This window comes from Narcine bancroftii, chromosome 6, assembly GCF_036971445.1.
Source record: "Narcine bancroftii isolate sNarBan1 chromosome 6, sNarBan1.hap1, whole genome shotgun sequence".
NCBI classification, from domain to species: domain Eukaryota; kingdom Metazoa; phylum Chordata; class Chondrichthyes; order Torpediniformes; family Narcinidae; genus Narcine; species Narcine bancroftii.
In genome coordinates, this window is record NC_091474.1 from 64128769 (window position 1) to 64141333 (window position 12565).

Here is a 12565-nt window from a genome sequence, read left to right on the forward strand (position 1 = left end):
TTAACAATAAAGAATAGACTAAGGTGGTCACGTGCTTTTGCAATTCATTTACTCAAAAGGTAGTAGAAGCAGTCCTTGAATTTTCAAGGCAAAGAGAGACATATCCTTGACGTACAAGGGGGTGAAAGAATACAGCTGGCAGATAGCAATGCAGAGTTAAGGTTACAATCAGATCAGTCACCATCTCATTCAATAGCAGAGCAAGCTTGATCAGCCAAATAACTGATTCCTGTCCTTAATTTATATGTTCAGAGGTCACTTCAATCTCATAGCAAACACTTAAATTTCTTCTCTAAGCATACACAATTTTATCACAAAGGATTGATCATTAAAGTAACTCTCTTCGAAGCTCTTGGATCAATGCACGATCAGCTAATAAAATATTTTATTCCACAAGCCTATTGCTGCAGTAGTCAGTTGTAGCTCAATTATGGTGGACTTGACAACTCAGCCTCTCCACTATTGAGTGCATCTAAGGGGAGTGCTGCTATCAGAGAGCAGCAGTAACCATCAAAGACCCTGACCATGCTCTATACTTGCTACTGGCATCAGGAAGAAGTGTAGGTGCTACAAGAATCACATCACTAGGTTCAGGAACAGCTGCTCCCCTCCACCATCAGACACCTTAACAACAAACTCAATCAGAGACTCATTAAAGGACTCTTACTCGTGCACTTTATTGATTTTCCTTTTTATTCTCTCTGTATTGCACAGTTCTTTGTTTGTTTACATGTTTTACACTATCTATAGTTTTACACTACCAATTAGTGGTGATTCTGCCTCGCCCACAGGATAAAGGAATCTCAGGGTTGTATGTGATGTCATGTATGTACTCTGACAATAAATGTGAAATCTGATTGTCCAGAAGTCCTGATGATTTGACATCAGATTCACTCTTTAACCTGGAACTCGGTCGGATTCCAGACTGTGAGCAGGGTACTTGGTTAGAGCTTGAGTTACCATCTAGAACACCAGGGTCAAAGAACATGGGCAGTTTGTTGGCGAAGCTGTGGTCTGGGCTGCTTGCTAATTTCCTGCTCTCCTTAAGCTCACTGGAAATGTTAATGTACTGTTGTGTAACATGTAAAAGAAAAGTTAAAATAGAAGTGTGGTTGGGTATTAAGGGCAACAACATCAAACAGTCTGGAAAATCTGCTGGTCTGGCACCACCAAATTCCCAAAGGTGCTGGATTACCAAAGCTATACTGTCATAGCACTTTTACCTGAGAGTTAGGAGTTTAAATACCACCACAGAACCTGAACACAAATTCTACTCAAATTTTAGTTCTACATCAAAAACCAATTAAATTGTTGGGTAGGATGTTAGCTACTGCCTGCAACCTAAGGTGGATGTAAAGCCACTTTGCATAGATTATGATTTGCTTTTTCTTGAGTAAGCCACGTGTAAAATGGTTGCTACATTATCTACACTACATATCCTGATGCATTTTTGCAAAGTACTTTGCGGAGCAATAAATTATATAGTTTCTTTGTAGTTTTGTTCTTGTTCATCAAATCCTCTGGAAGTTTATATCAAAATCATATCAAGGAACCTTAATGGATGGTGAAAACCTTCTAGTCTTGTAGGAATGAGACCCATGTGGATCTCAAAGGAAAACTTGAACACTGGTGATAATTCATAGCTTCTTTTGTAGAAAAGTAAAATGTTGCTATTTCTTTCCATTTTACTCAAGGCCGACCAAGAACCAAGATATCATGTCCACGTAAATCAATGCTAGTGATCCCACAACCCACTCGACAAACTGAAGAGGGCATTATTGACAAGAGAATATAAACTGAGCATTATATTAAGAGAATTCTGTACCACAATACCAGCAATATATTTTACTTAAAATACAAGAAATTTGCATACTTTTTATTGAGTACTCACCTGAACACAAAGAATAAAGTCATTAATTAAGTTATTCTTCCCATTCACCTTTGAATAGCATGAGCCTGGCAACCAGAGACAAAGTCTAGATTCTTTAAAGAATTATTTCATTTCCATGACCCCTGACATCCTAATCAACTTTATTGCCAATGTTGTGCCTTTGAAGTGTAGTTTACTGTTACGATCTCGGCAACACAATCATCAATTCCTGCATGCAACAATGAAATACTGACAGTTGGATGATAGTTCCTTGGTGACCAGGGATAGTCCCTGCTGCTCTTCAGAGTGCCATGGGGTATTTGACATCCACCCAAAAACACAGTGGAGACTTTGTTTCAATGTTTCATCCCTCTCCCATTAGCAATTTGGTAGGACCTTGGTTCAGTTATTGGACTTTTCATTGTGAGGCTCAATTCTGAATTCCATATTACCGGCTAGGTTCTTTGAATTCAAGTTATTAAATTAATTTGGAATATATAGCTAATGTTCAGGAGTGGAAATCCTGGACTGATCAAACTATCATTAAACTCATCTGGCTCACTAGTCTTTTTTTAAAGAAAAAAAATGATCCTCCCCTACCCAGGCCCAAGTGTAACTACAGTAAAACACAAAAGTTTGCAGCCGCTGTGTTTGTCGTAAAAACACAGCGAAATGCTGGAAGAACTCAACTGGTCTTTTCAGTGTCCATAGGAGAAAAAGCTATGTGGCATTCTTTATATCGGCGAGATTGGTCACAGATTGGGAGATCGTTTCGCTGAGCACATTCTCTCTGTACACAACAACAGTGATCTCCCAGTAGCCAATCATTTCAATTCCAAGTCACACTCCCAGACTCACATGTCTGCCCATGGCCTTATGTACTGTTCCACTAGACCACCTGCAGATTGGAACAACACCTTATTCTCCGTCTGGGTACTTTCCAGCCAAATAACATTTACATTGACTTTACTGCTTTCTACTAAATCTGCTCACCTTTTCTTTCCCCTCCACTTTTCCTGTCTTTCCCATTCTCCCCTCCATTCCATTACCCACCCAGCATTCCTCTTCCCCCTTATTGTTGCTGTCTCCTCCCTCCTTTCTCCACCTATCATCTCCTGCCTTTGCCATACACCTCCCCCATCTCCTTTGTTCGGACGCCTGTTGGCATTTTTTCATACCTTGATGAAACTATCTTCACCTTTGCTGCATAAAGGACACTGACCTGCTGAGCTTCTCCAGTTTTTTGTCTTTTTACTTCAATCTACAGATTTTCGTGATTTACCAAAGATATATTGCCGACATTTTGGGCCGAATAAGCCAGAAGCAGAAAATCTCAGAATTCAAGCAATGGGGGAGGAATCCAGACCAACAAAAGATGTTAATTGGATATGATAAGGAAGGAAGTAAGAATTTATCATGTTTGTGCTAAAGGATGATAAAGGAGGTTTAACAAAAGCCAAAGAAGTCAATATTAATGCCATCGGGTTGTGTAACTACAAACTAAAACAATATAATTAACCCAATATGACAAGTAAATGGATCTGCAGGTCATATTTCAGAACAAAAATTATTGGCAATGCCAGGTGCATCCATATTTTGTTAAAATTATTTTAAATGTGGCTTTCTGGTCAAACTCAGAGTGAAATTGCAATCAAATAAATCAGAACTAAAAGAAATCGGCTTTGATACAAATTTAATGTCAGTGCAGCCAAAAACATGCCTGTACAATTGACCCACTTAAGTGGAACAATGCATATACAATGCCCTCCATAATATTGGGACAAAGTCATTTTTTTCTTTCTTTGCCCCTGTGCTCCACATTTTTAAATTTGAAATCCATCAATTCACATGTGATTGAAGTGCACATTCCAGATTTTTTTCATGGTTATTTATCTATATTTTGGTTTGACCATGTAGAAATTACATGGTCATAGATTATATATAGTCCCCTCATTTCAGGACATCATAATATTTGGGTCATAGCAAATATAGTTTGTTTATTAAAGTACTCATGTTTAGTACTTCATTGCATATCCCTTGCCTTCAATGACTGCTTGACGTCTGTGATTCATAGATCAGGAGCTGAGTATCTTTTCTGGTGATCCTCTGCCAGCCCTCTACTGTAGCCATCTTTAATTTCTACTTGTTTCTGGGAGTTAAAAAGTTTAAGTTTACTTAAGTGCTTAAGTTTACTCTTTAGCATATGGAAGATATGCTCAATTGGATTTAGATCAGGCGACTGACTTGACCATTCAAGAATTTTCTAGTTTTTAACTTTGAAAAACTCCTTCGTTGCTTTAGCAATATGTTTGGGATCATTGTCTTGCTGTAGGATGAAGCACCTTCCAATGAGTTTGGAGGTATTTGCTTAAACTTGAGCAAATATATACCTCAGAATTCATTTTGAAGATGTGTGTCCCAGTACCTATGGCAGCCATACTTGCCCAGGCCATAACACCCCCACCACGACTTTTCACAGATGAGGTGGTGTGAGAGATGAGTAAAACTAATATGAAAATATGAGAGATGAAGAAAGCTAGTATGGATATATGTGTAAAGAATAAAGCCAGTATGAATAGGATAAAGTGGCAAAGCAGCAGGTATGGATGGAATCCCCCCAGAGGTCTGGAAGGCTGGCGGCAAAACTGCATGCCAAACTGCATGAGTTTTTCAAGCTTTGCTGGGACCAAGGAAAACTGCCTCAGGACCTTCGTGATGCCATCATCATCACCCTGTACAAAAACAAAGGCGAGAAATCAGACTGCTCAAACTACAGGGGAATCACGCTGCTCTCCATTGCAGGTAAAATCTTCGCTAGGATTCTCCTAAATAGAATAATACCTAGTGTCGCTGAAAATGTACTCCCAGAATCACAGTGCGGCTTTCGCGCAGAGGAACTACTGACATGGTCTTTGCCCTCAGACAGCTCCAAGAAAAGTGCAGAGAACAAAACAAAGGACTCTACATCACCTTTGTTGACCTCACCAAAGCCTTCGACACCGTGAGCAGGAAAGGGCTTTGGCAAATACTAGAGCGCCTCGGATGCCCCCCAAAGTTCCTCAACATGGTTATCCAACTGCACGAAAACCAACAAGGTCGGGTCAGATACAGCAATGAACTCTCTGAACCCTTCTCCATAAACAATGGCGTGAAGCAAGGCTGCGTTCTCGCACCAACCCTCTTTTCAATCTTCTTCAGCATGAAAGACCTCAACAATGAAGATGCTGCTTACATCCGGTACCGCACGGCTGGCAGTCTCTTCAATCTGAGGCGCCTGAAAGCTCACACCAAGATACAAGAGCAACTTGTCCATGAACTACTCTTCGCAGACGATGGTGTTTTAGTTGCCCATTCAGAAGCCAGCTCTTCAGCGCTTGACGTCCTGTTTTGCGGAAACTGCCAAAATGTTTGGCCTGGAAGTCAGCCTGAAGAAAACTGAGGTCTTCCATCAGCCAGCTCCCCACCATGACTACCAGCCCCCCCACATCTCCATCGGGCACACAAAACGCAAATCGGTCAACCAGTTTACCTATCTTGGCTGCACCATTTCATCAGATGCAAGGATCGACAACGAGATAGACAAGGCAAATAGTGCCTTTGGAAGACTACACAAAAGAGTCTGGAAAATCAACCAACTGAAAAACCACACAAAGATAAGCGTATACAGAGCCGTTGTCATACCCACACTCCTGTTTGGCTCCGAATCATGGGTCCTCTACTGGCATCACCTACGGCTCCTAGAACGCTTCCACCAGCGTTGTCTCCGCTCCATCCTCAACATTCATTGGAGCGACTTCATCCCTAACATCGAAGTACTCGAGATGGCTGAGGCCGACAGTATCGAATCCACGCTGTTGAAGATCCAACTGCACTGGGTAGGTCACGTCTCCAGAATGGAGGACCATCGCCTCCCCAAGATCATGTAATATGGCGAGCTCTCCACTGGCCATCATGTCAGAGGTGCACCAAAGAAGAGGTACAAGGACTGCCTAAAGAAATCTCTTGGTGCCTGCCACATTGACCACCGCCAGTGGGCTGATACCGCCTCAAACCGTGCATCTTGGCGCCTCACAGTTCGGCGGGCAGCAACCTCCTTTGAAGAAGACTGCAGAGCCCACCTCACTGACAAAAGACTAAGGAGGAAAAACCCAATACCCAACCCCAACCAACCAATTTTCCCCTGCTACTGCTGCAACCGTGTCTGCCTGTCCCGCATCGGACTTGTCAGCCACAAACAAGCCTGCAGCTGACGTGGACATTTACCCCTCCATAAATCTTCGTCCGCGAAGCCAAGCCAAAGAGAGAAGAGATAATAGAATGTAGGAAGTAAAGTTAGTCTGAATAAGTAAGTTAGTAAGTCCTGAGGGTTGGGAAGGTGTGAATAAGGACAAAGGCAGGTGAATAAGGACAATGACATGATGGGTCACAGACAGGATACCCCCTGGTCCTCCAAGTTCACAGAAACAGCACTTAGACAGACAGGATTGCCTAATGCCAAACTTATCCAAGAGGCAGAAGAATGTTAGGGGGGGAGGGTACCTCTACACTGAAATGAACTGTATAAAAGTTGGGTGAGCCCCAGTATGTGTGTGTATTCCCAGGGTAAGGGGAAGCACCCAACTTTGCATTGTTGTATAATAAATGTTCTTTGTTCTCAATTTTTGTCTCAAGCAAATTCTGTGAAGGTACTTCTGTTTCTCACAGTGGTATGCTTTGGACCTTTATACCTCCAAACTTTACTCTCGCCATCACCCTGATACAGGTTAACATTGGACTCATCTGTCCATAAGACATTTTTCTAGAATTCTGCAGGCTCTTTTAAATACTTCTTGGCAAACTGTAATCTGGCCATCCAGTTTCTGTGGCTAACTAGTGGTTTGCATCTTCCAGCGTAGCCTGTTTTCCTGTTCATTAAGTCTTCTGCAGACTATAGTCATTGACACATCGATGCTTGCCTCCTGAAGAGTGTTTTTGATCTGTTGGACAGGTATTTGGGGATTTTTCTTCATTATGATGAGAATTCTTCTGTCATCAGCAATGGAGGTCAACCAGTCCCTTCGCAACTGCATGGCTCTCACCAGTATCTTTCTTCTTAATGATGTTCCAAACTCTTGATTTTTGTAGCCCTAAGATTTGGGCGATGTCTCTTACTGTTTTATTCTTGTTTTTCAGCCTCATAAGGGTTTCTTTGACTTTCATTAGCACAACTCTGGTCCTCATGTTGAAAAATGGCAACTACAGACTCTTATAACCACACCAATGAAGCAATTAAACATACCTGAGTACTCACAAACACCTGTGAAGCCAGATGTCCTAAATATTATGGTGCCCTGAAATGGGGGAACTATGTATAAAAAGTGCTGGTCAATCAAAAATGTACACAAACAGCCTTGAATAAAATATGGAATGTGCACTTTAATAACAAATTTAAAACTGTGGAGCACAAGGCAAATGAAGGAAAAAAGTATCTGTCCCAAACATTATGAACAAGCTGCTAATTCTTGAAAAGCCATGGAACTTGTATGCTTGAACTCTCAACACACTAATGATACTTTTTATTTCAAATCCAAATTGTCTAGAAGCTTAACCATGTTCCCATGGTCATCCTTAAACATGAACAATTTGTCATGAACGGGTAATTCTATTAATTTAAACCTGTTTAAAAACATGTGAAACATGAAGCGCAAGAAATGCACAGCATAACATATCTATATTTTTATTTTTCTCTTTTGGGTATGACACTCAGTGACTCTAAAGGGACACACTTTTGCTTGTCTTTCTCCTACTGCAAGGTGCACTGGGCAATACTAATGGTGACTCCATCTGCCTAAATGAAATTTCATGTAACACTGAATTTTCTGTTTTATTTTTTGACAAAAGAATCTTAATAAGATTAGACAAAACAGTGTTTTATTTTAAATGTAACAGTTGTACTTTGGGCCAAAACACAAAGCAACAAGTATAGCAGAATTGAAATATTCTCAGAGGGTTGTCACGCTGGAGGAGGTCACAAAGAAGGAGAGAAGTATCAAGAGGAGCTTCAAGTATTTCAGCAGGGCGACATTGCCAGAACGGAAGCAAGAGCAAAGATGATGAGTGAATGGGAATTCAGCCAAGCTTAATAAATGTGTGACCAACTGAGTTTTTTTTCTCTCTATCTTGTGATTGATAGGCCAGGATTAACAATAAACAGACCTGTAAAAAGTAACCCATCCAGAACTTAATCAATAGTGATTCATAAAGAGCAATATCTGTACAACGTTATTTTACCATGCAACTTCAAAGTGTTCCATCCACAAACTAAAGTTCTCCAATTGAATACTGTTAATTCTTTAATGTAGAAACTGGAACAACTCAGTTGAATGGAACAATGTCTAACAACATCAACTAGATTTTGGACCAGTGGTGGAATTTAAACATTAAATTTAATAAACCAGAGTACTGCAACTATCAATAGACTGCTTAAATGCACAGTACACTCTGACCTTCAATTACTTTTTTACCCACACTGCTACTTCAAATACCACTCCCCTTGGTCTGCATGCCTCTGCAGGTGTTTCAACCAAGAGCGACTAATTTTTGCTTTAGGAAAACCCAAACAGAAAAACTCGATTCAAGTAATTATATACAAGGTTTGCTTCTTGCCATTTACCTGTGCATTAAGCGCAAAGTGTCTGTTAAATTGAAACCGATGCCTTTCAATCAACATAGCCTGTCAATTGCCCACAATTTCCACAAACCTTCATCAGTTTTGAGGCATACTGTACTTTTGTTTCATTGTAGCCGGTAGAAGTAAACAGACAAAACCACGTCAATAGCTAAGAATTGTGGTTTTTTTTGCAAAGCTTAGACTTTTTAAATTCTGGTCAAATAGCGTGCCGTTAAAGCGCGGTACATGTTCTGTTCACATTCAGACTACTTGATCACATTGTTGGCATGAAATTCTCTGCATCGTTTGAAAACCTTCGCTTTTACTGAGAAAGAAAACCATCTTGTGGGATCGCAAAAATACTATCCAGACGTTGCAGTCGAGTCTCAACACCTAAAACGAGATTTTAAAAAATCCAAACATGTAAAAACTAACGTGGTATACACAGGTTGCGGAAACAATCAGATCATTCCATCATAAATGCCACTGCTTTAGTCGGACTGGCAATTAAAGAATAAAGCGGTCCCTGTTACACCTTCTGGTCAAGCCGTAACGTTGCCGCACTAAATAAGCAGTTTGTATTTGCCGTTGCTTTGTCATGCAGCATACTCGAACTACATCAAACACACATCTGCAGTGGGAAAACCCCAGCGTAACAACACGACATCCAAAATAAAACCTAATTAAACTACAACACCGGTCGATTTTTTTTTAAAGATCAAGACGGAGAAAAATATGCAACGTTTATTTTACCTTCATGTTAATTGGAAATATACCAAATCGGCGTCCGAAACAAGAAAGTCAACTGTCGTTATTCCTACAGAAAAGGAGCACACACACACACAAAAAAATCAATTTGGAAAAAAAGAACTCGACATCTCCTTTCAGGACAGGGACCCCCCCCCCCACCCCCCGCCCCTCACCAGCTCCAACCCCCCACTTTAAGAATGGTAAACGAGCCAATGCCAATACAGGAGAATGGGTCGCAAGTAGCGATGTAATTCCTCACATTATCTACCTCGGCCCCGAACGTATCCACAGCGGCAGAAAGAAAAGATGATGAATGGCGGATGGATTGAAATACATAGGATCAGGAGGGGTTGTAGCGTGCTGCTGAGACCGATGGAGCTGATGCGCTTCACTCTGCACCCCCCCCCCCCCACCCGCCACTCTCTTAGTTATGTCAATGACGCCATTTCAGCCAGATCCCAAAGTTACACACGGACTGCATCAGTGGCAGTGCTCGCAGGGCTGAGGGGACGCAGGGGAGGGTTCGAGACGACTTAAGGGATGGTGCAAGAGGTCGTCCACGGGAAGGGGGGGGGGGGGGGGGGGGGGGGGGAAGAACAGATGCAGGTGAAGGGAGGAGAGAGTCGAATTGCTGGCCACACGTACACAGAGCGGAGCTGGCACGCCATGATCACCATTTAATAACGAAGCGCTGCTGGGAGATTTCCCCACCCCCCCAACCCCAAAACCCCCTCTCGCCCGAGGTCAAGCACTGGTGGACTGGAAAGAGGGCCGGAGCCACTCACTAGGCAGGCCTGTTCTTCCTCCCACTTCCCTGGGCAAGTGCTTCTGAGGGAGGGAGAGGATGAGGGGGGGGGGGTGGTGAGCTGAGCCGATTGACACGGGGACTCCTCGGAGCTACGGCGGCTCCTCATTGTTCATAGCCCCCCCCCCCCCAAGCCAGCCAGTCAGTCCTGGGAAAGAGCGAACGGAACCACCCTGCCCTCGCCCACCGCTCACTTCTCCCCCCCTCACCGAACGTGTGGACTGCAGCAGCGTCGCCTCACAGGCCGGGGCCGCCCGCCTGTTGTCCGACCCGGCTTCTCTTCGGCATCCGAACCGCGATCGAAGGCGAAACGACGACCTGATTCCGAGCCGCACGCAGGGTGGGTGGGAGGAGGGGGGGGGCCGGGACTGACAGGGGGACTGTTAAAGCTCCAGCCAAGGCAACAGAGAGAGGAAAAAAACACACACACTCGACCCCACTCAGCAACAAACAACGCTTCCCATTGGCCCGCCGTCACACGGCAACCACGGCACCAGCGCGCCCATTGGCCCACCTTCTCCATCCGCGATCCGTGCGACGCCAGACCTCGCGGGGAATGGAGTTCTCCCGGCCGTCCACGTCACAGAACCGACGGGCGGGGGAACTACATCTCCCGGTGGACATCGCGCAATACGCGCGCCCCCCCTCAAAACACCCGCATGCGCACTAATCACATCGCCGATCTTTAAAAGAGATGACTGCGCAGCCGCATTGATATTAGGATGGCGTATTTTTTGATGAGTTAAAGTAAGCGGGGAATCGTCGAGGGCGACTCTTCGCCGATGAAGGGCGCCGAGTCCGTGCTTCCTTTCAGGTATCAAGCCGGGGCGCTGCCACTGCCGTTGTTTGTTCGAGATTTCAGGCGACGTTGGGTTGCTCTGTGGCGATTGTAACGCATTATTTTTACAGTCATGGGGGGGGGAAAGAAATAAAATTAAGAAAAAGGGAGGCGAGACCGGAAGTGGGGAGGCCATAACCCGGACGCAGAAGGCCCCATCCTGCTGGCGGCCGGGCAGATTTTATTGCTGCGTCACCCCGCGCCTCACAGTAAGTGTCCGCTGCTCGACTAATGTGTTCCCCAGGCCTCGAGCAAGGCGGCCTTGCGTTGGTGTATCTCCTTCCAGCGGCCTACGTGTTGGAAGGGGGGTGGGGTGGGGTGGGGATGAGGGGGGAGGAGGGCCGTGGAAGCAGTAGGCATCGCAGGATCCAGCAGATAACCATTAGATAATGTTAAGGTGGGCAGTTAGCAGGATAGAGTACTTGCGTTTGGTGTGGGGACGCGTGGGCCCGCTCAGTTATGGCATTGATGTGGGGAGTAGTGCGTTATCTTCACCTGAAGAACGGTAATCTGGGATAGTGGCACCCCCAGCGTTTTGTTATCACCTTCCCCCATTGCAGTGGAGTGGCCAGTCTTGGTTCTATATTGTCGTCTTGTGCAAGGTGATGTGAGCCCACATCTGGATGCTGACAGTACCTTCCACTCCATCCTCCTTCTTTGAGTTGGACTGTCTTTTACTAACCTGCCCCGTCATCACCACTGCCTCTCCTTTCTGTTATTCTTGTCGTTGCATCATCTAAACGCATTCCAGTGTGCATTCCTGCACTGCAATTGAATTAAGATTTGTAAATATTTTTTTTCACTGTTTTCATTACTCCACTTGAATCCCCAGGTGTTGAATTCATTAGAATCACTCGACTATTCCCATTCCCCAGCCTCAATTTCACAATTTGTATTCATGGTTCATCCCTCTGAGTTTTGCTGTGATTACCATTCAAGAACATCATTTTCGCTCCATTCCTTTTGCATATTAATTTTTTTAAATGTGAACACTTACAATGCTTTGCATTCCATTTCTGAAATCTTAATTGCCCTTTTTGCCATGCCACTTTTATGGCTACTGATCTGTTCAAGCACGACGCACCCTTTAACAACCTGCTTCATCCTGGGTTCACTTGTTACTTTGGTCATTGTTTTTAACCATTAAAGGGTGTGCAGATGTCAGCAGGCACAATTTTCTGTTTTGTCTGGCACTGCATCAGGCAATAAATCAAAGCATTATCTGATTCTTCCCATGTCTCCCAAAACTTTCCTATTTCAGGATTAAGTGAGGTGTTTGGCATTTTTCTTATCCTCAATGTCAGATGTTACATATTTAGTTGTCTCATCTTTTTTCCCCACTTTAGTTCACCAATTTGCATCTTTTTACAATTGTTCCTGCCTCTCTGTTCTTTGAGTTTATTCTATTTTGTTCACTGACCCCACTCCCAATAAACAGATATCCTTGGGTTTCTATTCTCTGCTTCATGTCTACATTAAAACTTGCCACTGTCATTCCTGCATTTTACTAGCCTATTTTGTCACAACTTCTATGCATCTTGGCATGTACAGTTTTACTGGATTGCAGTTTTATAATCCTTAAAATGATTTTTTAATTAAAATTGTCTTTGTCTAAATCATAGTATGTTAAATATCTATAATAATGTTAATCTG

The 12565-nt window shown here is 43.4% G+C and overlaps 2 protein-coding genes across 11 annotated transcripts in view; one reads left to right on the forward strand and one right to left on the reverse strand.

Annotated features, from left to right (window-relative positions):
* The window catches only part of arid4b (AT-rich interaction domain 4B), a 239110-nt gene extending 228423 nt beyond the window's left edge, over nucleotides 1-10687 (reverse strand). For 4 of the 6 annotated variants that reach the window (XM_069885135.1, XM_069885139.1, XM_069885132.1 and 1 more), the window contains exons 1-2: nucleotides 10284-10536; nucleotides 9273-9336 (exon numbers count right to left, since the gene is read on the reverse strand). In XM_069885135.1, coding sequence (XP_069741236.1) covers nucleotides 9273-9278 — 6 coding nt within the window. In that variant the 5' untranslated portion in view covers nucleotides 9279-9336; nucleotides 10284-10536. Of the gene's footprint in view, nucleotides 1-9272; nucleotides 9337-9537; nucleotides 9557-10283; nucleotides 10537-10588 lie in introns of those variants that run through there. The other 2 variants (XM_069885133.1, XM_069885134.1) reach the window with 2 other exon arrangements.
* ggps1 (geranylgeranyl diphosphate synthase 1) overlaps nucleotides 10648-12565 on the forward strand; it is a 76457-nt gene continuing 74539 nt past the window's right edge. The window contains exon 1 of one of the 5 annotated variants that reach the window (XM_069885146.1): nucleotides 10648-10888. The gene's annotated coding sequence lies outside the window, so the exon portion shown is untranslated. Of the gene's footprint in view, nucleotides 10889-11028; nucleotides 11122-12565 lie in introns of those variants that run through there. The other 4 variants (XM_069885143.1, XM_069885142.1, XM_069885145.1 and 1 more) reach the window with 4 other exon arrangements.